Consider the following 27,211-nt stretch of genomic DNA (forward strand, 5'->3'; position numbering starts at 1 on the left):
TTCGTGGTTGAAAATCTCTCGATAAAATGTATTGCACACGTTGATAATGTGATACGATGATAAAATTCTTCAAGAATCCTTTCTTCATCTCGTACACGAAGACGCACTGCTGGACCAGTTATCCCGATATTATGCACGACACTCAGTTTCACATAATTATTGCACAACACGTAAAATTGTACATCCACTTGGTTTTCGTGCACGCCCGAGAAATGATTCCATGTAAAATTGCGGCCGCACGATAAGTATTTTCTCCTGCTTGTCCGTATGCCACAATCATATATTCCTGCAGAGTACACTTCATTTTCACTGTTAATTTACTACGCAAACACAAGATTTTTATTAAAACGTCTTAGCTCTCGCACACTGTTACCAGACTGCGTACGCCAGCAGCAGCTGACAGCTGAGCGGACTGTGAGTGTAATCATAGTGCGCAGGCGTCGAACTCACACGTATGCTTACACTCACATGTCCGCTCAGCTGTCAGCTGTAGTTGCGTGCTGCTGGCGTACGCAGTCTAGTAACAGCGTGCGAGAGCTAAGACGTTTAAAAAGAAAATCTTGTGTTTGCGTAATAAATTAACAGAGAAAATGAAGTGTACTCTGCAGGAATATACGGATATGATTGTGGCATACGGACTAGCGGGAGAAAATACTTATCGTGCGGCCGCAATTTACATGGAATCATTTCTCGGGCGTGCACGAAAACCAAGTGGCCGTACAATTTTACGTGTTGTGCAATAATTATGTGAAACTGAGTGTCGTGCATAATATCGGGATAACTGGTCCAGCAGTGCGTCTTCGTGTACGAGATGAAGAAAGGATTCTTAAAGAATTTTATCATCGTATCACATTATCAACGTGTGCAATACATTTTATCGAGGGATTTTCAACCACGAATCAATTTTTGTAAAGATACTGTCCATTAATTTTTTACATTTACGATATATTCAGCGTATAGTAAATGGCATTTTGAATAGTTTTTAAATTGAGAGTGGAATAGGCCTATGGGGGAAACTACTATAAAAAAAGCGCACCATGCTATCTACCGCAAGGTGGTGTGGAAATAATAGCGCATCATTTTCTCGCCACGAAAAGGGGGGACGGGTCATTTTTCGGCGCGGTATTGCGATATATCGCAAATCACCATCATGTCTCGGAGAGCGACCCGCCCACCGCTTCGCCGCGCTCGTAGTATCGGATTACGGTGGAACGACTCTCGTCGCCGCGCGCTTTTACTCACGCAGATTGGCCGATCTTTTTTATTTAATATTTCGTTAATTATTGCGACAATCCCAAAACAATACGGGTCATTCCTTTTTAATTCGAGCCAATCTACTTATTTATTTCATTTAGGTCGAAAATCGACGGACATCCTGTATATTGATCTTGATGTAAAGTTTTGAAAGTCATTCTGAGATCAAATAACCTCCATCAGTTAATATATCTTATTGAATCTTAAAAGTTATCTTCTTCCTAAAAAAATTTTAATTTTTGAGATATTTGATCGTTACAGAATTTTTAGCGCTCATTGTGTGTTTGTGTGTGTGTGTGTGTGTGCGTGCGTGCGTGCGTGCGTGCGCTCGCGCGCGCGCGCGTGTGTGTGAACATGATTTGATATGTGTGAATGTGATATGATGTTATGTGTCTAATAAATATAACTCATATAGCATATACAGGGTGTTTCATTTTAATTTCCGCAGGCAAATATTTCGGAAAATAATGAAAAGTCAAAAAAATGTTTCAGACAAAAGTTGTATGGTTTCTAGGGGGATATAAGATGGTGCCATTGGTTTGACCTTGACGAGTCATTTAAAGGTCACGTGAAAGTCACTTCAATTTTTTTAAATGGAACACCCTATATATTTTTGCATATTCTTGTCATTCATCTCAAGAGCTTTTCAAAACACTATAATTAAGTTAGTTTTCATTAAGTACTTTCCAAATTATGAGGCTTGAAATTATTTCTTAATTTTACATAAACCGTAAAATATTCATTTTTTAAATCTTATATTAATACTTTTATGTACAAAATAATAAGAAAAATCAATTGGTGTAAAGAAAGAAAACACAGAGTTGTTTCAACGAAAAAATATGTAATTGTTAATTGCAAATTACATATTTTTTCTTAAAAATAACTATGTGTTTTCTTTACACCAATTTGATTCCTCTCATTATTTTGTACATAAAAGTATTAAGATAAAATAATCGAAAAATGAAACATTTTTTCGATTTTTCATTATTTTCCGAAATATTTGCCTGGGGAAATTAAAATGAGACACCCTGTATATGAGTATATGTGAGTATATATATATATATATATATCTTATGTATTAATTTTTTTATTCTTAATCTTTATATACGTATTTAGGATGTTCGGTAATTGGTATGCACACCTGTGTGCAGGAAGGTTTTTTCTTACTGCACGCATAAACTCGGGCGGATCGCCCAATTTTTTTAAATAAATTTTATTATTGCGAAGATTGCAAAATGATAGAGACTTTTTTATTCGATTTAATCCGTTTTTAGCTGCATACGACGGATGGAGCGATTGACTTTGGACATTCTGTATAACGATTATTTTGAGGACAATTTTCAAACGCAATGATTATTTCTGGAACACAACTAAATATGTATTATAATACATATGTATTATATATGTATCGTTGTATCGCTCAAAGCAAAACAAAGTAAAATACTTTTTTTATTATTAGTTCTTTATATAATACTATATACATATACTAGTATTTTACATTCAGAAAATCAATCTGTGTAATTTCGATTTTCTTTCATAATTTCGATTCTCTTGTATTCACTTTATTGACATAAGAACAGAGATATTCGCCTAGGGCAATTAAAATAGGGCATCCTGTATAAAAATAATATTAAAATAATTATATTAATTATTTAGTAAAATTTAATTAAATTAATTAAAGTTATTAATAATGGGACAACCTGTATATAAATTGTATTAAAATTGTATAATATAAATAAATTGTATATAATTAAATATATTAAAATAATGATTTTATTCTTATGTCAATAAAGTGAATGCATAGAAAAGAATCGAAATCATACAGATTGATTTTTTGGATGTAAAATATAGTATTATATAAGGAATTAATAATAGAAAAAAATTTTTTATATTTTGTTTCACGTTGATCACGTAGCCTCGTAATATGTACAGTAAATCTCGTTTGCTTACAAGTAACATCAAATGTCACTCCGATTTTTTTGAAACTGTGCACACACATATAGAACTTCAAAAAATATTTGACCCGTGCTTTTTATTCTTACTTATAAAACGTTTTAATGATAGAAACTATTCTCGAAATAGACCTTTTCAACCTCATGTATAGTAACTTTTTAGTTATGATACCTAATAATAGATACCTAATAATAGATATATGTACAGATAAATATATAGTGATTACTTCGGGGATTTTAGATGCATATTGATTATTTTGAGGACTTTAGATGTATATTGATTACTTTAAGGACTTTAGATGTATATTGATTACTTTAAGGTATTTTATATTCTGGTTATAAACTTATTCTAATTGTAAGTATGATTTAAAAAAAAGACATTATTTACGATACAATTGGTATAAAAATGATACATCAATAAAATTACATATATAATTACATAAATAAAAAAATTTTCTTATACATAAAACAATTTCTAGTCACAGCATATTTTAACATTAATTTTTATTTCATTAATGTGAATGACCAATCGTTTTAACCAAAGAGGAGAAATGCTTTCTTCTTAAATCTGTAAAGAATTTGGATCACTTTTTCAAATAAATAAAATTTATTTAAACAAATTAAATCATTTGATGAAAGTAATAATGTTAAAATGTTGTTATCACTAGAAATTGTTTTATATATAAGATATAATTTTTTTTATTTATATAATTATTTTTTATCGCCAAGTGTATCATAAATAATATGTCTTTTTTTAATCATATTTACAATTAGAATAAGTTTATAATCAGAACATAAAATACCTCAAAGTAATCAATATATATCTAAAGTCCCCAAAGTAATCAATATACATCTATAGTCCCCAAAGTAATCACTATATACTTATCTTTACGTATATCTATTATTAGGTATCATACATTGAATATAATTAAAATACACACATCAATAGCTAATCACGCATCGTATACAACTGTTATTTTAATTGAAAAAAAAAAGTCCTCAAAGTAATCGATTTGTGTATATATATATATATATATATATATATATATATATGTACATATATAGTGTACGCGGGAGTATGTGAACAAGCGAGAAGGTAATAAGAGGGAGCAAAATGGCAGTAAGAGTGAGCGAGATAGGAATAGAACGAGCAACGAAGACTCGAAAACCGAGTTTTTCTTGCAATCTGGCATACTATTTCTTTCTCGCTTCTGTTATTGTTTCACTCGCTCTTACGTACTCATATACTGTCATATTCATCTCATTATCAAGCCTGCCAAGCGACCGATGACAAATTGTGAGAAATAAATAAATTAATCATTTTAAGATATATTTATAAGGGTATGCGAGTAATTTTAATGGTGAAACGGTCCGCCTTTCTCGACGCTCCGGAACGGCTCGTCGGATAGCCAGGATTCGAGCGAAGGGGGGGAAATAAATCAACTTGTGTGAACATTTTCTTAAAACTATTACGTGTGTTTATTGAATGAATGAATTATGTACAAGGTGTGTATGTGAAAGTATAAATGTCGGTGTATGTATGCTAACGTTTAAATGTCGCAGTGTATATGCTAAAGTATGAATGTCGGCATGTTTGTAATTAACTAGGAAAGATAATATCCGGTGTACGAATCGGAACGGTAGGTCTTGCGCGGGTAAGAAATATACAACGGGCGCACGGGAGAAAACTAGTATTGGACGGTCACAGAAACACGGACTTAATCTAAACGGAAACGAGACGGGTATTCGGGACGGACACGGAACCTAGGACTAGGGTTGTACCGTCGATGGGGCTGGTTTGTCAGTACGGCGCAGAGTTGCCGACGACACCCCGTGCAGTCGGGCGTTTGCCTCGACTGAGACTGTGTACAGGAAAACCGGAGTTACCCGGTGGATCGAACGACAAGTCGTCTCGGACTGGAGCCGGAAAATCGGAGACACCCGGTGGATCGAGGAACACCTCGACCGGCACGGGTACAGGAGCCGGAGTTGTCCGGCGGGAGTCGAGAGACACTTCGACCGGGACTGGACGGGAGCCGGAGTCACTCGGCGGCGGATCGAGGAACACCTCGATCTGGAGCGGTTTCGGGAAGCCGGAGACACCCGGCGGATCGAGGAACGCCTCGACCGGGATGGGATGACCGACACCGGAGACACCTGGTCGAGCCGAGGAGCACCTCGGCCCGGGCGAGATCTGGTCAGGATCTGGCCTCGATGCACTGGTCGTGCCGGCTCTTATATCGGCCGGAGATTTCCCTTACCTGGCGAATCACTCAGGTGGGGCACGACTGCGAAATTTCGCGAATATTCGGACAGAGCGAGAGAGAGCGAGACAGCAAGCGCAAAGCGGTGAGAGCAAGCAAGAAAGCGAGCGTGCGAGCGAGAGAGCGTGCGAGCATGCATGGTTGCGAGCGAGATCAGTGTTGTGAGACGGGCCGGGTTTTTTCGCGCATGCGCGGCTATGTTGACTGTTAGGTTAGTATTTACAGGTACGTATCTAGTATCTGCAGAAGGTTAGTGCGACGTGAATGCTGAAAGTTTTGGCGGGCTTAACGTGCAATAGAGGAAAAGAGAAATTGGATAGTTGTTGGTGAGTAAATATTAAAATGGATTATAATAATAATAGTAGTAATAGTAGTAGTAGTAGTATTGGAAAAGGAGTTGTTAAAAAACGTAAAATTAGAAATTTTCAACATTCTTGGCTAGATGAAGATATTTTTAAAGGATGGTTAACTCCTCATCCTGTAGAGAATATATCCATAAAATAATTTAAAAAATAATATTTTCTCTTAAATTATAAAAACTTTTGCAAAATTATAAATGGATGACCAACGTGGTACTATGGTACACCTTTTTATGTATAAAGATACTTCATTGATATTACGTTCGCCGCGCATGCGTGAAAAAACCCGGCCCGTCTCACAACACTGAGCGAGATAACAGGTATACCTAAAAAAATTACCTTTTCAAAAAAAGGTAAAAAAAAGAAGTCGAGTCATCTCAGTAGTAGAACATTATTGTATAAAACTATTTTACAAAAAATTATTTTAATAAAAAATTGCTGTATTAAAAAAAATTGTGTAGAATAGTTGTCATAATTATCTACAAAAATTAATGATATATTTAAATAGAAAATTACGTCGAGAATAAAAGAGTGCGATTTTATTTTATGTTTATCAACAGTGTGTGTGTGTGTGTGTGTGTGTATGTGTGTGTTAGATGTGATTGACTGCTGATAAATAATTAGATGAAGAAAAATTATGTTTATATTTTCGTCGAAAGTTATTACATCTTTGTCGTAAAAGTCAGAATCCCGATTTCTTCAACGATGAACAGTTGATTCATGTAGCTCATAATTTAAAAAATTTTAATTATTAAAAAACTCGACGCTGCTGAATAATATACAAATAAATTTGGCAGCGTCGAGTTTTTTAATAATTAAAATTTTTTAAATTATGAGCTACATAAATCTGTTCTGCTACATAAAACTGTTCATCGTTGAAGAAATCGGGATTCTGACTTTTACGACAAAGATGTAATAACTTTCGACGAAAATATAAACATAATTTTTCTTCATCTAATTATTTATCAGCAGTCAATCACATCTAACACACACATACACACACACACACACACACACACACACACACACACACACACACTGTTGATAAACATAAAATAAAATCGCACTCTTTTATTCTCGACGTAATTTTCTATTTAAATATATCATTAATTTTTGTAGATAATTATGACAACTATTCTACACAATTTTTTTTAATACAGCAATTTTTTATTAAAATAATTTTTTGTAAAATAGTTTTATACAAAATATGTTCTACTACTGAGATGACTCAACTTCTTTTTTTTACCTTTTTTTGAAAAGGTAATTTTTTTAGAATATTACTAATTTTTGTAGACAATTAAGAAATAACTATTTTGCACATTAACTTTGTTTAATGTAAGATTTTTATAGTTTAAATACTGTGTATGATATGTTTCGTACTTTTGAGATCCACAATTATAGATCTAGCACGGACATGAACCAATCGGTCGTTTTACCGTGGCAGTGAAAAGTGGATCCAGCCACGTAGTACCGCCGGCCGTAAAATGAATCCAGTTAGCGCCACTTTATGGCGGGGAAAAAGCGTTTCCCGAAAAAAGGCTGCGGACCCCTCTCAGTCTTCTCTCTGCTTGCGTATAAATACATGTCCACGAAATTTATGTACTAAATTGTCACGTATGCGTAACGTTGGTGGACAGCAGTCACGTTTGTGATTGGTTCATTTTATGTACAATATACATAAGTATGTAATTTGTGTATAAACTTACAGTTGAATAAAAGTTATTTTTAAGTAATATATAATCTTCTTCGTTTTTAATTAAAATTTATTACAGCCTTTAAACATAAAATATATCAAAATATATTTAAGAGGTATATGATATAATTAAAATCAACATTAAAAATATATATAGAAGATTAAAAATATATAAAAATTAAAAATATATGTATATAACATTTATATATATATTTATATTTATTTTATTACAAAATTAAAAGTTTATAATGTAAAAAGTACAAGTTTTAAAGTGAAAACTTAAATATTAGCTGGCTACAAGTGTCCACCATATTAGTTTTCCACCAATATTACACATGCGCGACCGCCATATTACATGGTTTCAGGGACACAGTTTATGTACAAAATCATGAGAGTTAGCGATCTAGTTATAAGTATAGATATCTGTGATACTGGGCCTGTTCTTTTTATTTGCACTGCTGCACTAGTGCAATTAGTGCAATTAGTTAGAGTGAAAAAAAGTATATTTGTCCCTTTCCATTTACTGCAAAAGTGCCGACACTGTACCAATCGAAAGCTGTATATACATGGTACTCCTGTATTGCCAGTTCAGTAGGAGGAATGAGCGAAAATATTACGGTGCAGACGATACCTTCTCTCTAGCACTTTCGCGCATGCGTCAAATATATATATATATATGGCATATATATATTTGACGCATGCGCAAAAGTGCTAAAACAGACTAACTGTGCGGGAGAGAAGGTATCGTTTGCACCGTAATGTTTTCGCTCATTCCTCCTACTGAACTGGCAATATAGAAGTACTATATATATGGTCGAAAGTGTAAAGGCCATTCTACAATGGCCGTAGCATGAGGTTGTAAGGCGTAAGATTCAAGAAATTGACTAATCACAGTCGAGTATTCTCTTAATACTTGACTGTGATTGGCCAATTTCTTGAATCTTACGTCTAACAACCTTATGCTACGGCCATTGAGTATGTTTGCACGGCAACGTTAATCTGGTTTAGTAACAATCGTAGTTATAACTCCCTAAAAGTGATGTTCGTTTACACGTAAGGAGCAATACAAGCAATTACATAGCAATTACATATTTACTTTAACTTATTGGCAGTTTTTGTACACTAGTACTCGTCACTTGATTATTCGTATTTTGGCAATACGATTGTTATAACTCTCGTAGTGTTTACACGTCTTCTTAAAGCTGGATTTGTAAGTCTACTCCTTTTCCTTAGCAGGAGTAGCGTTACTACAACTGGTGTAATAACATCGGCGTAAAGCACGATTCACACGGCATATAACACCGGTAGTTACAACAGCGGTTGTTATTAAACCTTATTAACGTTGCCGTGTAAACATACTCATTGTAGAATGGCCTTAAGCCAGATCTACATTGGTAACGTCGTATCGTAACGTCGCAAGTCGTAAGGGCTCCTGCACACAGAACACGACAACACTTGCCGCGCGGTGAAAGAGTGGATATAATTTGACCACGTTCGAAATGGCCTTCGGCCCCCCCTCCCGCACCCACCCCGCCGATAGGAATGCCCTGGGTAGAAGTGCGCCTTCACCTTCGAAGGTGTTGCAATTGGAGCAAATGTGCACGCATGCGTAGTATATAAAATATAAATTGATGGATGGCTGCAAAAGCATTAAGATCCATGTTGTCATAATACTGTAATGCGCGATTGGTTGGAAGCAAAAAAAAAGCGAAATGCCTCAAGTCCGTTCGTGTCACCAAATGTTGGTGCACATGAACTCATCTGCTCTAACCACCATCTTACCTGTGATCCAAGTACTCTCTGGAGTACATTGGAGCATGCGACGCGAACAAATCTTATATATGTCTATGGAGGCACATGGAGCATGCTCCTAATTGCTCCTTAGAGTATGTTCTATCGCGATGCGAACACCTATTCGCCATATTAGTTCCGGTGACGCGAACGTATTGGAGTGAGTAGGAGTTGGATGTTGGGGCATGCGACGCGAACAAACCTTTAGTCGTAAGCGTAAGGTCGTAAGAAAATTGACCAATCACAGTTGATTATTCTTTTATCGCGGAAAGAATACTCGATTGTGATTTGTCAGGTTTCTTATGACCTTATGGTTACAACTAAGGGCCTATCCAGACAAACTTGCATAGATGCATATGCATAACATAAGACCATATGGACCAATGAGCATCGAGTATTAAATCGCTATATTGACTTACATAACATAATACTCGATGCTCATTGGTCCATATGATCTTATGTTATGCATATGCACCTATGCAAGTTTGTCTGGATAGGCCCTAAGGGTCTCCGCACAAGGTGTTCCGTATCGCATTACGTTACGTTAAGTATAGATCGTAAAGTTAACTCCGTACGTAAACTTAAACTTCAGTGAACGCACAGAAAAAGATATGTCTTTACGTTACGATTTTTTCTGTGCGTTCACTGAAGTTTAAGTTTACGTACGGAGTTAACTTTACGATCTATACTTAATGTAACGTAAAGGTCATTCTACAATGGCCGTAGTATAAGGTTGTAAGGCGTAAGACTCAAGCAATTGACCAATTACAGTCAAGTATTAAGAGAACACTCGACTGTGATGGGTGGCACTCGATTGACCACGTCGCCAATTGGCCAATTCAAAATAGGACTCTCTGATTGGTTAATCGTTGCTGGTTACCTTAGGCACAGGTCGATATAATTGGCTTCTCGCGCCGGTTCGTCATGGAGGGGCGAAGAGATGAGGAGAAATGCTCCCCACTTCTTCGGCATTAAAAAGAGAAAGAAACTCATCTTGCATCTTTTGTCTTTCTTTTCGTATGCTTAACGCTTATACAATGGATGCTCGGTCTATACTTACTATGTCTATGGCTGTGGTCAATCGCAATGTGATCAAACGAGACGCTCCCGACTGTGATTGGTCAATTTTTTGAGTCTTAAGGCCTATCCAGCAAACTTGCATAGGTGCATATGCATAATATAAGACCATATGGACCAATGAGCATCGAGCATTAAATCGCTATATTGACTTACATAACATAATACTCGAAGCTCATTGGTCCATATGGTCTTATGTAGAGAACCTCTAGGAGAGAGAATGGACAACTGATCAAGCTTTTTCATGATTGGCTGGCAGAAAATGTATCAATTTTAGCTATTGCGACGCCAATGCAAAATATGATGACACACAAATAGGACACACATGACACACATATATTAACCTATTTGTGTGTCATCATATTTTGCATTGGCGTCGCAATAGCTAAAATTGATACATTTTCTGCCAGCCAATCATGAAAAAGCTTGATCACATGTCACATGATCAGTTGTCCATTCTCTCTCCTAGAGGTTCTCTAGTCTTATGTTATGCATATGCACCTATGTAAAGGCCGCAGCACACACTCTTGCATAAGCACATAACCATAAGCATAAGGAAATTGATTGGTCCCCAAGTATATGCATAAGAAAATGAACCAATCAATTTTCTTATGCTTATGGTTATGCGCTTATGCAAAAGTGTGTGCTGCGGCCTTAAGTTTGTCTGGATAGGCCCATAGACATATATAATAGACTGCGCCATCCCGTGAGAGGAGCTGACCACCACACTGAAGCGAGAGAGCAATAGTGCGAGTAAGAGTGTCTCCGTCTAATGTGCACGTTGGTGGGGGAAATAAGGAAGAAAGGAGAAGAGAAGAGAAGAATAGCTATCAGCTATGAGTGAGATTTGCAGTTAGCTTGTACTAGTATATTTTAAACATTTAAAAATGGTGAGATTTTGTTGCATATGTAAGGTGGAATATGGAGCTATTGAGGATGTTTCTATTCATACGTAAGTAATATGAAATCTATAATATGTATACTTACGCATTTGCGATTCGAGGTTATGAAAGTTCCTACACATTTGGCATTAATAAATATTTTGTAAAATAATATTATACATTGTTATAAGTTAAATCACATTGAATTCAAAATTATCTTCATTTTTGGAATGTTATGAGAGTTTTTTATCACTTTTGTATAATACTAAGTTTTATTTAATAAGTTGTAAAATTTAAGTTGATATGTTTTTAGTATCCCTAAAAGCAAAGACTTGCAAGTAAAATGGTTTTTAAATATCGGCAGAAATGTTAATAAGTATAGTGGAGTTTGTAGCAGACATTTTGAAGCAAAAGATTTCCAGTATAGAGTTGTTGGAAATATTGTGAAAAGATTTTTAATACCTGAAGCTGTTCCAACTTTATTGTTAACTAATTGGTATACTTTAATTTAAAATTATAATTATAAATATTTCCTGTTTATGATTGTGCCTTTTTAATTATTAAAATATGTAATATTCCAGCAAAAATATATTGAATAATGACACAGAAGTAATAACTAGCTCAAATCAAACAACGCTTTTGTTAGCAAAAACTAATGATGAAACATCAGTTTTGTTACATTCACATCGTCAATTACAAGCTAAAAAGTAAAGTTTATTTTTATTATATTATTAACTCCTTTTTAATGTAAAATAATAATAATAATAATATTTTCAAGGGATAATTCACATACAACCTTGGCAGATGTCACAAATATTAATTTACAAGATTTTTCATATTCTTCTGTTAAAGCCGCTGAGATTGAAAATGTTAAAGTGACTGTATCTGTTGAAATGTAAGATTTTAAAATTGTTATAATTATCAAAATAATGTATCCTTAAAATAATGCACATGTCAATTAATAAAATTTGAATTTATAGCAAAGACAACATTGAGCAATTAAGTTTAAGTAATATACATGATATTGACAATGGAAATACAAATAATGCAATCACCGAACATAAATTTCATTCAGAAATTGTGAATGATAATTGCAATGAACCGAATATGCCTATTGATTCAGAATGTAATAATAATATGAAGCAGAAAACTGGATTGAAAAGGTTTGATTACCAATATTGATGCTATTATTTGCAGTATGACGAGTATTCTCAAATCACTTTTATCAATAAAAGTGATTTGAGACTACTGACCTATGTCTTGTACAAAGTACTTTAAATTTATATTGCTATGTTTTTCTCCATCAGGAAATCAAATGAACCAATGAAGAATGCTAAACGTATATACAATCCTCGGTATATCGGAGATCTACGAAAACAAGACTTTACAAGTGAAACCAGTTGGAGAATTGTTCATGAGCATGTTAAAACATGTAAATCTCGATGCAGGGTTTTTAATAAAAAAATAAAACGTCGAAACGAGAAAATAGAAAATTTCAAATCATTATTGAATCACTTAAAAAAGAATAGCTTGTTATCGAATCTTTAACGATGAACTTGTCAGTATTGTTGAATTTGAACACGATTACATGGGCAGTTATGGGTGGTCATGGAGTGAATACAGCCATGAAATCGTAACATACATTGCTGGTTTCATTGTGAAAAGGATCAAAAAATCAATTAAATGTGAGTTATGTCTTGATCAATTAGAGAATGACTCTACTTCTTCAAAGCTGATAACTTTGAAAAATAGAGTAACAAAAAATAAGGAAACTGCTAATTCTCTGTCTAAAATAAAAGGGTTAATATTACCAAGCGATGACGTAATTATTATTTGTAAAACTGCGGAAAAAGTGTTAAGAAGTACACCAAATGTATTCTGTACAAAAAATGTGCTTGGAAAATTAATGATACATGCCAAAAAACTTTTGCTTCCTTTCAATATTTTTTCAAAAATGGATATGTTTCTTGAAGAAACGATTTTCGATAATCATAAACTAAATTTAATTAATCAAATTTTGAATAAATATTTTAAAATCCGTCTTCATCACGAAGCTAAATCTTCACAAGATTTAGTGCAACGCGTTAGAACTTTCCATAATCGAATGGTTTTATTTAAAAATCAATAAAGACAAAGATGACAAAAAATATATAGATGTATATGTTTTTATTTTAATTTATTAATTTTATTTAAATAAAATGTATCGTTCTTGTTAAAAAAAGTATTTCTTTAAAATTACCTTTATTATCAGTTCAATTATATTTATATAGACCTCTATATTATATACTCTATATTATATATAATATATAAATATATTTTATGTTCTATTATATTAAAGATATAAAATGTAAATGTATTACTTTATAAACAATGTATTTTTATCGGTAAGTTTAATTATAATAAACAATTTTACATTAAAAAAAAATTTTTTTGGTCGACGAGACTTGAACTGTCATCATCCGCGTTCTGTTACGACGTTGCCTTTCTCCTTCACTCGTTTTCTCCCCACTCTTAACAGAGAACGAGAGAGAGAGCATTACTCGTGCAATGTCTCTGTCCTTCAGTGTGGTGGTCAGCTCCTCTCACGGGATGGCGCAGTCTATTATATATGTCTATGGATAGGCCCTTATGCCTTACAATCTTATGCTACGGCCATTGTAGAATGGCCTTAATGCGATACGGAACACCTTGTGTGGAAGCCCTAAAGCCGGATCTACATTGATCATATCATAACGTCGCAAGTCGTAAATCGTAAGCAAATTGACCAACGACAGTCGATTATTTCAAAAATAATCAACCATGATTGGTCAATTTGCCTACGACTTGCGACGTTATGGTACTACCAATGTAGATCCGGCTTTAAATTTTTGTACGTGCAAAGGCCTTAATGTGTGCATATATGTGATATATGAGTAAACAGCATTATAAATTATTTTATAAATTATAAATTATTGTTTATTATTTTTTAAATGGTTTTTATAGTTTATTCAAGGACGAAAAGTCTTTAAACAATGGCTGCTTCTACTGATGTTGCTACAGTATGTAAATTATATATCAGTTGATTTATAATGAAATATAACCTTAAAAATCAGAGTAGTATAAAAATCTTTAAAAAGAACACAAATTATATTAATTAAAAAATATACTTATGTTTCAACCATGATATTATAGATTCATTAATTATTTGTCGAAAAAAATTGCAATGCATCATAATCATAATTATCAATTACAATAGTAATAATATATATTACTGCAAGTATGATAAATAATACACACATTACTATATCATTTTTTTTAGATTAGAGCACAAAGATATTTAAATGAGCCACTAATAGAACGATGTAGAAATTTAGCTATATTGATAGACGAGTCAAGTACTACTGAACTGCAGCTTGTTTTTCCTCTACTAATAGATTCCTTATTTGGAATAGTAGATAATATTGGATGGAATCTGCACAGTATTACACTTAAAAAAAATCCACAAGAATATGAAGCATTATGCAACTTTCTTAATCCACAAGGACCAATGTTTTCTTTATGTTACAAATTACTTCCAGACTGTTATCTGAAATACAATTTTCCAATATCATATCTTCCAGTATGTCTAAAAATTTATGCAGCATATATATAAATAAATAAATAAATAAATATATATATATATATATATATTAATATTATAAATTTTACATATATATGATAACTTTATTACTGCTATAAACCTTATTGTTTCATATTTTAGTCAAAAATACGTTCCATGTTGGAAGAAGCAGTAATATCACCATTTTATCTTGATAAAATTAGAGATGACCAAGGAACACGTGTTCCGTCAGCTTTATGTATGAGTATCCTTCACCAAATACTATTATAATGTGTATAATCATTATATTGTGTATCTAATTGTTAATTAAAATTATAATAATGTCTATGATATAACAATGCTTGCTAAAATAAAAGAAATCTTTAATAATATCATAATCCTATATATCAGTGTTTTTTGTTTATTCTTTACTTAATATATTTTATGCTACATTACTGTTGATTTTTCCTTAATGCAGATATATATATCCCTTTGAATATTATATTTTTCATTTTGCATATCATTTGACCAATCCTTGGTTGCAACTGCAACAATCAGAGAATATATGGGCAAATTGGGAAACAGTTTATGTTCAATTAGCACATAATTATTTTGATCATTTCCTTCCAAAGGATAATTCTATCGTCCTACCAATGATTGGACCATACATCAAAAAAACTCCACCAAGAAAATTAACTCAGTCACCAGAATTCAGAAGGTATGGGTTAGTTATTTATTTTATTTTAAGAAATAAGTTATATAAATTAAAACAGTAAATATATTACATTTATATATCTTAAATTTTAATCAGAGACTGTCAGAGATTGCAAACTCCAAGACTTCTCAAGACGTCTATATTATCACCAGGAACGACAACCCCTGGATCAGGAGTACCGCAACAACAATATTTATCGCTAGTATGGAGAAGCGAGACTATAGTACAAGTTTTTCTCGATTTTTGGTTGGAATATACAGAGGACACCCAATTAACTTCTCAATTAAATACATCTTACTTAACAATACCGCTACGAGTAAGTTTTCTATGCACAATTAACAAACACAGAGTATATAGTATGTAAAAATACATATAGTATGTGAAAATAAATATAAAAATATATTAAAAAATATTTCCGCAATAAAAGTATTAATAATTTTTATCATTTATAATTGATTTAATTATTTTAATTTGATTATAGCTTCTAAAAGTAACATCTAATTTTAGCACAGCATACATTCTGGTGAACATGTACGCCTTGTAAGAGGGTTTATAAAAACTCTGCATGAATTTACGAATAGTGCAACAGGTGATAAGAGCGCTATGGATGAATTGAAGAGGTATTAAAATATTGTAATATATTTATATAGTATATAATATATTCATATAATATATAGTATACATATATATTTTATAATAATCCTTTATCTTATATAACTTCTTTAATACTATTATTTTATTTTTATTTGTCAGAATAATTCTTCCTTCAGTTCAAGGAAAAATATACACATTTCTGCGAAAAGCAATACATCATTGGCCATTAGATAGTTCATTTAGATTAATATTGGAAGCTTGGTTGAGTTTTATTCAACCATGGAGATACATTCCGGAAATAACATACACTAAAGAAGGGTACATATATATATTGTAAATATTATCAAAATATTCTTGCTAATGCTTTAATATTTTCAGTAAAACAGAGGAAGAAGAAAGAGGTAAAATTCATGATACTGGAAGATGGATTTCTTTTGTTGCCAGTAATTTATTAGCATATACAGCTATATTTCAACAGTTGCTCCCAAGATTTATGAGAATTGATTTGGTAGCACCCAAGAATGCAACAATGTTATTTAGAGTTACAAAGGCATGCATTATTTTTATTGGCAATATATTATTTATTTACTTAAAAAGGTATATTAAAGGTATATTTTTCCATTTTATATTTCATAGGTATTTTCGCAAGCACATTTAGCAAAAATGATATGTGAAATAGAAAGTTGCATGGATGATGTAGGTTTAAGTAAAAGTCGATTAACTACCAATCAATGGACATCGATTGTTAGGCAACAGATTCTCGAACTGGAAGGTCCGACCTATCAGTATGTGCCTATGTTTTCATCAGCTATCACTTCACAGGTATTTTTTATTTTTCATAGATTTCTAGATATTTATTGATTATCAATCTAATATTAGATTAATTTAATATTAAACTGGATACTAATTTGATACTAAATTATTACTAAATTATGGACTAACTTTTTAAATTTTTTATTATAATTTTCTTTGATAGGTTGTATGGTTTTTAAGTACTATTAAACAAGCACATTTAACTGCGACCAGTTTGGTTGAAGCTCTGGAAAATAGAAAGAGAGGAAAGCGCTTCTTGCTGTCTTTATGGGAATTTATTAATTGTGAAGATTATTCCTCAGATGATATCAGTATAGAAGAACGACGACGCGTTCCCCTACTCTTGGCTACCACTCAGCAGCAACTGATAGATATATTTCAAGTAATTAGATTTTTCTTATACTCATAACATAAATCATATATCTATATTAATATAAATATATACACTCGCAATTATTACAGATCAAACTTGAAGACATTCCACAAGTTGCTATAGTGGCGGATCAAGAATATCACGATAGTATTTTATCCACGTCTTTTTGTCATCAATCCCAGGTGTGAAAAATTGATTATGTTCTTGATTGTTTGTTATTTTTAGTAAAATAGAATTTATCAAAACTTCAGCTAATTACAAAAAAATACCATTAATTTTTAGACGGAATCTAGTCTTAACTCGAGTAGACCAGGTACTTTTGTATCATTGCAAGAAGATAGACAAACATGCCGATATATCGAGTATATGGGTGATCCAGAGCTACAGCCAATTCGAACTAATGAGTGTGCTTTTTTCGTTAGAAATTTCTACAAATTATGCTGTTACATTAATCTTAAGGTATTATATATATATATATTTACTTTTAATGCAAAACAAACTGTTCGTCGATCTAAGAACTTACGATTTACAGTATCGACGTGAGATCATTGCACTATACAACAAACAGAGCTTCTTCGGTAATATTTCTCGACAATTACTCATGCCACCTGTTACGGTCGTGAAGTTACCAAAACGTACGCCTAACGGATTTATTAGTGGTTGCGAGGAACGACTGCCACCTCGATTAAGTTTGCGACCTTTAGCCAGTTACACATTTCTTATCAGTATATCATGTGGTATATTTATCGCATGGTTTACCACGTACGTAATTCCATAATCGCTTTTTAAATTATTGTGAATTGAAATACGTTAGGATAACTTCCACATTATTCTACATTTACAATATTTTCTCTTATAGTTATGGTCTTTTTAAATTCCTGGGATTTGTACTTTGGGTGTGGATTATGTATGTAGTCATACGTGCTATGTTACATCATTATTTTCCATAAGATATAAGTTTTTTCAGATCAAATACATTTTCTAGCTGATAATATTTTCAGTTTTTTAAATTACAATAAGATTCTACATAAGTTATTTTAAACAATATTTTTATGAATATATAAATTAAGAGAATAATTATAGGAGAATACATAATTAGGATTTCTGAATATATATAACAATTTTCGATACAGGCGCGCGCGCCCACACATACACACACACACACATTTGTAAATGTTAGTGTGTGTGTGTGTATATATATAAACATACATACATATATACAAAATGTTTCTTCAGGATTCATGGACAAACTGCAACAGGTATTAGGATTCATCAAGACAATCAATTTTTTTTAAATAGTTAGTGTCCGACACATCCTTAAAGAGCTATACATCTCTGGTTGGATCACCTTTGATTTTATTTTCTATTTTCTTGTTTTTCTATTTTTTTTTGAAATTTTATTTAAAGAACGTGGTTAATGTAATTTATTAGATGTTATGCACAGTATACACATCCAATGCTGTCGTGTGGCTAGTTGTTTGCTTCACGGCGATTTAAACAAGAATGCAGTTCTTTGGGAATGCGTCGGAAAAAATTCAGGTTTCTTGAAAAAAGAAATTGGTAAAATCTACCATCAAGATTTATTTCATGAATCTTCAAACATTTTGTATAATATATTTTTAGTAACGTTTGTAAATCATACTCTTAGTTGTGTGTATTTACATTATAATTATTTATAAAGAATATATACCAAATAAAAAATGTTTGTGTTTGTTATAAACAATAGAAAAATATAACATTAAACTCTTCAAGGTCGCCAGTAAATAAAATACAAGAAGTAATTAAAAACGACCACACTGACAAATTTTATTAAAGTGAATCACGACGTTTCGACCATGGTTTTGGTTCTTTTCGAGTGAACTACAAAAAATTATTTCCAGTATTACACAAAAAAATAAATTACATTGATTTTGAAATAAAAAATGAGCGGCAAGTTAAATACATACAATAATTTAGTTAACTATTCTATCGTGAGAAATAAGGAAATCACTTCGTCAAGATTGTCATGTCAACCGTCTCCATCAATACACAGAGAAACTAGACAACCTTTATTAGTCTATCATAAATATTGTTTAAATTTTCAGTGTCCTTTTGTAAGTTGATCGTGTTGTCAAACTTTTTTATAAAAAACATTTCGGCGATTTCTCTCTTTCTCACGTGTTTCTCATTATGTAAAATAACTGGTAATGACCAATCGAAGTCATGATAAATTCAGCTTTATGTTTACTGATAACAGAAAAATTACTTTCGTGCACTTTTATGTTGTTGCGATGTTCTTTTACACGAGTGCTTACATGTCTTTTGTTTGGTCAATATATGACTTGTTACAATTTTTGCAGTCTAATTTGTAAACGACTTCAGTCATGTTATTAGTAGACAGCCTATCTTTACCACGTTTAATTAATGCGTTGAATTTTTTAGGCACATTGTAGACGACATTAAGACCTACATTTTTAAAAACGCGATCAATTTCACTACTCAAGCCCTCCACAAACGGCAAGGAAATGTACGAAGATGTAACTGCATTATCGGATTCATTGTCCATATTCGCGTTATCACGGTGTTTTAAAAAATATAATCTTTTTTGTACATAGCGGTTAATAATATGATTCGGAAAGCAATTGTTGGAAAGAATCTGCTTAACGATATCAATATTTTTGGAATGAAATCGAGTGTCTGCCAATAAAATGGCGTGGTCAACAAGATTGTAAATGGTGTTCATTTTATATTGGAACGGATGTTTAGAATAAAAATTAGTATATTTATTGGAACAGGTGGGTTTCCTATACCAGTCAGTCAAAAGACGACCATCCGAACGGATAACAATCGTGTCAAGAAAACTGATACAAGAATCAGACTCGGTTTCATGCGTAAATGCTAAGCGTTGATGGTAATTATTAAAGGTCGATTTTATCGTTTCAACTTTTGAGCGTGGAACAATGGTAAAAATGTCATCAACATACCTATAATACGTCGGAACATTAAAACTTAGTTGACTTAAGCAATGCGTTTCCAAGTGATCCATCACGATATCTGCCAAAATAGGTGACAGGGGGGAACCCATAGGACTACTAAAAATTTGTTGAATTGTCCATTAAATGAAAAACTAGTGGAGTCGAGAACCGTTTCAATCGCGTATAAGAACTGAGATAAGTTGAATTTTGTGTTAGGGGCAATGTGATTCCAACGTTTAGTGACCGCACTTAAAACTAAATCTTTGGGAATATTAGTGAACAATGCAGTAACATCGAGAGAAATCATTATTTCGTCATCCCTGATAAATTTATCTTTCAAAATGCTGGCAAACGTCCAACCATCCTTAATATGAGATTTAGATTCCAAAATCGAAATCTTTAGTATATCGTGAATGTATTGCGCGACGTTATATAACGGACTACCGATTGCTGACACAATGATTCGTAGTGGAAAACCAGACTTATGAATTTTTGGCAGACCGTAACATCGTGGCAGATTACCATTAGTGGAGTTCAATTTTTTATATGTGGACTCATTAATTAAATCGTTACTGCGCCATGATTTGACAATGGTATTAATTTTATTCGTTAATTTCCTGATCGGATCTTTGTTCAATTTTTTATAAGTGGATTGATCACTCAAAAGAGCCTCCATTTTTTCCACATAATCAATTTTGTTCATGACAACTGTGACCTCACCCTTATCAGCCCCGGTGACAAACAAATCATCATAAAAAAAATAGAAAAATATAAAAAAATATAAATAAGAAATAATATATATATACATTTTGAAAACAATTTAATTGCTTTCTCTTTCTTATTTATATTTACTAGAACATAACATTGCGTTTCATTTTTTCTTCAAAATATTAAATATAAATAAAATAAGAAATCTACTGATTAAAAAAAAATCCATGTGATAGTTGTTAAATGGTACGAACAAAACAACGCGAATTGAAATAATCATCGACATACAGCACTGTGAGGTAAAGTTTTTTCTTGTTTTGAATGGCAAGGAGCGGGGAGATTTCCATTCATGCTGCCATGGTAAGGTGGTATATGCAGTGATGCCAGAACGTATACGCTGGCAACCGGCAACCGTGAGAGGGGAAGGTGGAGACGGTGACGCACACGAGCGAAAGCCATGTACGTGTGAACTCGGCGCTTCGGCTAGCTTCGGATAATAGAAAAGGACAGACTACAATTATTTGTCTTCTTCATATTAAGGCTGTGTTCCAAAATGCACTGCCAGTATTGAAAATCTATAGTGTATGTCACGTAAACTATAGATTTTCAGTATTGGCAGTGAATTTTGGAACGCAGCCTAAGCTGGCAACGGATGGACCACGCTGCTTGCTTGTCGCCATCTCGATACATGCGGCAGCGTTAAATGTTTTCTTTTACAGCTTTTTATATCATATATTTTTTTATAACTGATAAATATATTATACATTTATCAGTTGTAAGAAAATATCAATATATTTTTTTCATATAAAAAGTTAATCGTATAATTCTTATAAATGAATATTGAATACGTATACTATATATACATTAATATAAACGAATTGTGAACATATATATATATATGATTATAAATATATATATAGGAAATATATATATAAATATATATCATATATATATATATATATATATATATATATATATATATATATGGGACGTTTCACGTCAACCGGATCACTTGTCTGCCCAAAATTTGAAGCGACCTACAAAGACGTTCGATAGCTCAAAAAATTAGTCTTTACTAGTACTTTCGAAAGTCATGTGCCCCGTTTTGAAATTCAAAATGGCGGATCCAATATGGCGGCTGAATGGATGAATAATTATTGAATAGCCTACGTAATTCCACAGTATCTCCTTTTTCAAAATTACATTGGCGTTGAAATTGCTTAGAAAGGAGTTTTCAGTGTCTCTGATCACAATCCTAGAGTTGTGTCACTGAAATCCAAAATGGCTGATCCAATATGGCGGCTGAAAGCCTGAAAATTGGAGAAAAATCTACATAATTTAACGTAATCATGTTTTTAAATATTGATTCGGTTTTGAAATGGCTTGGTATTCAGTGTCTGTGATGTTGAATCTGGGTGGGTTCGGTTCTATACCAGTAACTGATGTTTCAAATTTTGAAAGTAGTTAAAAATCTGCAAGGTATATTGTCTTCTCATAAACGTGTGTTCACGTAAACACTTTCAGTTTTCTTTACATTGATGGTATTAAATATTCTTAATAATGAATCATGGCATAGTCTACAATAAAAAATAGGTTTTTATATCTTTTGCTTCAATATTGCACAATAGAAATGATATCCTTCGCAGCAGAATACCTTTTTACTTTCAATACTTTATTTGATGTCGGTATAAATGCGTGGCTCATTTGAATGTTAGTGACAGCTGGAGCTGTAGAAAACCTTTTATTCAAAAATTTTTTTGTCTTTTGATGATGTTCTTTAGAGTAATAAAAGAATTTAATATTTTCAAATTTTCCCTTTGCCCAAGTGAAGAGCCTAGTTGAATTCAATATAGCATTATTCTGATGTACTTGTAAGTTATAACGAGTCGCCTCCCTTTTCAGAGAAGCTCCAAGACCGTCACATGGTCCTTTACCATGTGCTGTAGCATGAAAGTGCCATTCGACTTCTGCGTCGAAATCGTTCTTGTGATTCATTAAATTACTCATTTGGTATCTTTTTTTAAAGTGCTGTTTAGCACCATCAGTAGCGTAAATGATTTTTTTAAATTTTGGACAAATTTTTCTAATTATTGGTATCACATTTTGCTGCATTATACAGGGTGTCCCATTATAAAACATCCAGTCGAATATCTCGAAAACCAAACCCAGGAGAGAAAAATGTTTCAGACAAAAGTTGTTTGGTTTCGAGGGGGCCATAAGATGGTACCATTGGTTTGACCTTGAAGAGTCATTTGAACGTCACGTGAAGGTCACCTCAATCTTTTCAAATGGCAGCTCCTATTTTTTATTACATATTCTTGTAGCTGACCTCGAAAGCTTTCCAAAACGCTATAATAAAATATTTTTTCATAGAGTACTTTTCGAGTTATGAGGCTGGAAATCATTTCTTAATTTTACATAAACCATAATATATCTAGTAAAATATTCATTTTTCGATTATCTTGCCTTAATACTTTTATGTACAAAATAATGAGAGAAATCAATTGGTGTAAAAAAAACACATAGTTGTTTCAAAGAAAAAATATGTAATTGTTAATTGCAAATTATATATTTTTTCTTAAAAATAACTATGTGTTTTCTTTACACCAATCGATTTTTCACATTATTTTGTGCATACAAGTATTAAGGTAAAATAATCGAAAAATGAATATTTCACTAGATATTTTATGATTTATGTAGAATTAAGAAATTATTCAAGCCTCATAACTCGAAAAATACTCGAACGAAAAAATATTTTATTATAGTGTTTTTGGAAAGCGCTCAAGGTCGGCTACAAAAATATCTAATAAAAAATAGGGGGTACCATTTAAAAAAATTGAGGTGATCTTCACGTGATCTTCAAATGACTCTTCAAGGTCAAACCAATGGTACCATCTTATGGCCTCCTCGAAACCAAACAACTTTTGAAACATTTTTCTCTCCTGGGTTTGGTTTTCGAGATATTCGACTGGATGTTTTATAATGGGACACCCTGTATATACAGCAGCTGCGTCATGAATTGTGCTATCTGATAGTAAAATGATGCTTTGATGTTCTAATTGTTCACCAGAACGGTAATAAAACAAAACTGTGAAAACTGTGCATTGATCATTGTTGTAATGAAAACCCTGTGCTGCGTCTTGTAAAACATAGGCTTAATTTTCAGCGAAATCGCACTGAAGTAATACCTCGTCTTCTTGTAAATTTTCCTTCTTATTAGAAATGAATTTTGACTGAGCTTTCGAGATGAAATCGTGAGAAATTAGTTCTTTTAGCTTTTCGCAAAGTTCTTCTACGAAATCTTCGGTTGGAAGACATTCTTGTCTTAAAGTGCATCGATCAGTAGATTGCCATTTACTAAAAATTACTTGCCGAATATTGTTTTGATTCAATATTCCTAACAGAAGATCAGAAAAATTTTCTAGTTTAGGACAATCCTTGCATTGAAGCACATGACAGGTATCTTTAGGTTTATCACAAAGAATGAAACGAATGCAATCATCAGAGTTGTTTAAGATAGTTTTTAAATTTTTGCTGAATGTTTCCAAACCTGCAGCATCGATCATCGCCTTAACATTTTGATGAATAACGCAAACGCATACATTATGTGTTCCTGAAGTACCAGCAAGGACACACCATTTTGGCCGAAGTTCAGCAAATTTGGTCAAACCAATAGGAAATAAAGGATATTTCTTTTTGAAGCAAGTGTGCAGTACTTTAATGTCACTCAATAATAAACGCTTCTGCTTTTTTTCCTTACGATCATCGATACGTACAGTGACAGTCTCCTTTTTGTGCGGCATTATACGACTGTTCTCATCATTTTCGTAAAACTCAATCACTTTGGAAACTGTTTCATCAGGTAAATTCCTTCCTTTTTTTAGTGGCGGTATTGCTAAAACTCCGCTCGATTTTCTAAGATCTTTTGCTTGTTTGACCATTGTATAGGAAGCCTGGAATTCTTCAGCTATTTGACGAATACTGCAACATTCTGGAGCTATTGTGAGTATACTTACTCGGAGGGGATCATTCTCAGGTAAATTTTTAAATTTATGTTTTAAACCTTCCAAAAGATCTTCTAATTGTTGTTCTCTGGACAAACAAATCTTTTTACTTGGAGAATGGTCATTATCATTGAAATCCGAATCTTCAGTGTCCTCACAAAATGAGGAATCCCTTGCCTTTGTCTCATTACACATTTTTCGGCATTGGCTGCAAATTTTTGCGTTCAGACTTAGGTTTGGGAACATTTTAGAGATATTCTCTGAAATGTTCCTCAAACTTTTACCGATATGACCATCCCTTCTTAATGGGTTAGAACATCTATTGGAAGATAACTTTTTTGGCTCATTTGTAGCGTCCTTGCGTTTCTTTTCCATTTTCTCTAATTAATATTTTATAGATTAATTTTTAAAAAGTCTACTAATTAGGAATCCGATACTCAAAGGTAAGGGCAGTCAATTTGAAAAAGACCGTTGAAACCACCACAGTAACTCTCTAAGCAATCTATGGTATTAGTTCATCACCTATCCTGAAAAGGACTGTTGGAGAAGCAACACCAGCTTACTGAACCGCGAAAAAGAAATTTTCACCAACTATCCTGAAAAGGACTGTTGGAGAAGCAACACCAGCTTACTGAACCGCGAAAAAGAAATTTTCACCAACTATCCTGAAAAGGACTGTTGGAGAAGCAACACCAGCTTACTGAACCGCGAAAAAGAAATTTTCACCAACTATCCTGAAAAGGACTGTTGGAGAAGCAACATTTGATTTTAAGAAAGTTAAGAAATTTTCATCAACTTTCTTAAAAGACTGCTGGAGAAAATATAATATTAACAGCTCACTGAGTTACCGATGGGATTGCTCACTAACTACTTTGAAAAAAAAACGTTAGAGTAGTAACCACAGTAACAATTTGATTTTTAAATTAAGTAGTCTTTTTACGGTTTCTGCAACCATATTGGATACGCCGTCTTGAATTTTAGTAATGTAACTCCCAAGTTAAGATTAGCTTTTTACTAATTTTCACACTTTCAGCAGCCATATTGGATCCGCCATTTTAAATTTCAAAACGGGGCACATAACTTTCGAAAGTACTAGTAAAGACTAATTTTTTAAGCTATCGAACGTCTTTGTAGGTCGCTTCAAATTTTGGGCAGACAAGTGATCCGGTTGACGTGAAACGTCCCATATATATATATATATATATATATATATATATATATATATATATATATGAAATTTAATTTAATTCATAAAAATAGAAAAAGTAAAATCATTTTCGACAAACGTGCTCAACACATGTGTTTGTAACATTTGTTTGTATTAATATATATATATATATGTGTGTGTGTGTGTGTGTGTGTGTGTTCTATATATGTGTGTGTATATAGCAGTGTATTGAGCACGTTTGTCGAAAATGGTTTTACTTTTCCTATTTTTATGAATTAAATTAAATTTCATATATATTCCATTAATTTATTGTCTATCCCCTCAGGGTTTACAAGGCGCTTTTGCAGGGAGCGTTCCCGAACCTTTACATCATAATCCCTCCAATTTTCCCGACCTGGCCATTTTGCGACCCATACATTCTAGAACCCTCTCCCTCCCCACGCACCCTTACCTCTTCCTCACATAAAAACCCTCCCCCCTATAACTCCATCTTTCTCCCTCTCTGTGTCTCCCTCCTCTCAGTCCTGCTTCCTCTCGGTCTTTCTCCTTCCTTTCTCCTCCTTTCCACTGCTCCTCCCTTCCTCCTTGCTGTCCTTCTCAGGGCCCTTCCTGCATCTTCCTCCTCCTTCCTCTGTCATCAAGTGCTCTCTCCTTTACAGCTCTTTCCTGTAACATAACTAACCTATTCCTTTGCCCCTCCTCCTCTCTCCTCTACCCTCCTCCCCCCCTCTCTAACCCTCTTCCCCCTTTATCCTCCACCTTTCTCCTCTCCCCCCTTTCCTAACTCTCATCACTTTCTCCCTCCGTTTCCGTCTCCACCTCATCCTCCTTCCATTCGTTCCTTTCTGTGTCCCATCCCCAAGCTTTCCCCCCCACCCATTAGGAGGGTCGGCCATGACGTGTAAAGAATGACAGGGCGGAAAGTGTGGTGGTGTAGAATAGGAAAATGAGGTGGATAAAGGTGATAAAATGGGGAGAGAGTTGGAGGAAAGTGAGAGGAGGGGTAGAAGAAGAGGAGGACATGGAGGTAGTGA

At 33.2% G+C, this 27,211-nt stretch overlaps 2 protein-coding genes across 4 annotated transcripts; both read left to right on the forward strand.

Moving 5' to 3' along the window:
* The first annotated feature begins 11,049 nt into the window (after positions 1 to 11,049).
* LOC112638332 lies at positions 11,050 to 13,401 on the forward strand. 2 transcript variants are annotated; one of them, XM_025409836.1, is made up of 6 exons: positions 11,050 to 11,342; positions 11,636 to 11,767; positions 11,853 to 11,978; positions 12,050 to 12,166; positions 12,252 to 12,434; positions 12,579 to 13,401. In XM_025409836.1, the coding sequence occupies exons 1-6, from the start codon at positions 11,278 to 11,280 to the stop codon at positions 12,817 to 12,819; spliced, it is 864 nt and encodes a 287-aa protein (XP_025265621.1). In that variant the 5' UTR covers positions 11,050 to 11,277; the 3' UTR covers positions 12,820 to 13,401. The 2 variants fall into 2 exon arrangements, with proteins under 2 accessions (XP_025265621.1, XP_025265620.1); XM_025409835.1 differs by having other exon boundaries at positions 11,051 to 11,342; positions 11,585 to 11,767.
* A 764-nt stretch (positions 13,402 to 14,165) lies between these two features.
* LOC105257857 (sphingomyelin phosphodiesterase 4) lies at positions 14,166 to 19,018 on the forward strand. Of its 2 annotated transcripts, none has more exons than XM_020029549.2 (14): positions 14,166 to 14,309; positions 14,570 to 14,869; positions 15,011 to 15,113; positions 15,335 to 15,566; positions 15,660 to 15,879; positions 16,071 to 16,183; positions 16,317 to 16,475; positions 16,536 to 16,707; positions 16,794 to 16,979; positions 17,134 to 17,352; positions 17,433 to 17,525; positions 17,626 to 17,802; positions 17,876 to 18,105; positions 18,203 to 19,018. In XM_020029549.2, the coding sequence occupies exons 1-14, from the start codon at positions 14,283 to 14,285 to the stop codon at positions 18,291 to 18,293; spliced, it is 2,322 nt and encodes a 773-aa protein (XP_019885108.1). In that variant the 5' UTR covers positions 14,166 to 14,282; the 3' UTR covers positions 18,294 to 19,018. The 2 variants fall into 2 exon arrangements, with proteins under 2 accessions (XP_019885108.1, XP_025265616.1); XM_025409831.1 differs by having other exon boundaries at positions 15,407 to 15,566.
* Positions 19,019 to 27,211: the final 8,193 nt, after the last annotated feature.

This window comes from Camponotus floridanus, unplaced genomic scaffold (assembly GCF_003227725.1).
Source record: "Camponotus floridanus strain SB8 unplaced genomic scaffold, Cflo_v7.5 scaffold289, whole genome shotgun sequence".
NCBI lineage: Eukaryota > Metazoa > Arthropoda > Insecta > Hymenoptera > Formicidae > Camponotus > Camponotus floridanus.

What these genes read in the sequence shown, in the direction of transcription:
- LOC112638332 (XM_025409835.1), top strand. Translation starts at nt 11,278, where the DNA reads ATGGTGAGATTTTGTTGCATATGTAAGGTGGAATATGGAGCTATTGAG. An exon ending in ACTTTATTGTTAACTAATTG is followed by an intron (nt 11,768 to 11,852) that starts GTATACTTTAAT and finishes GTAATATTCCAG; the next exon opens with CAAAAATATATTGAATAATG. An exon ending in CGTCAATTACAAGCTAAAAA is followed by an intron (nt 11,979 to 12,049) that starts GTAAAGTTTATT and finishes AATATTTTCAAG; the next exon opens with GGATAATTCACATACAACCT.
- LOC105257857 (XM_020029549.2), top strand. Translation starts at nt 14,283, where the DNA reads ATGGCTGCTTCTACTGATGTTGCTACA. An exon ending in AACTGATAGATATATTTCAA is followed by an intron (nt 17,353 to 17,432) that starts GTAATTAGATTT and finishes CAATTATTACAG; the next exon opens with ATCAAACTTGAAGACATTCC. An exon ending in TTTATCGCATGGTTTACCAC is followed by an intron (nt 18,106 to 18,202) that starts GTACGTAATTCC and finishes TTTCTCTTATAG; the next exon opens with TTATGGTCTTTTTAAATTCC.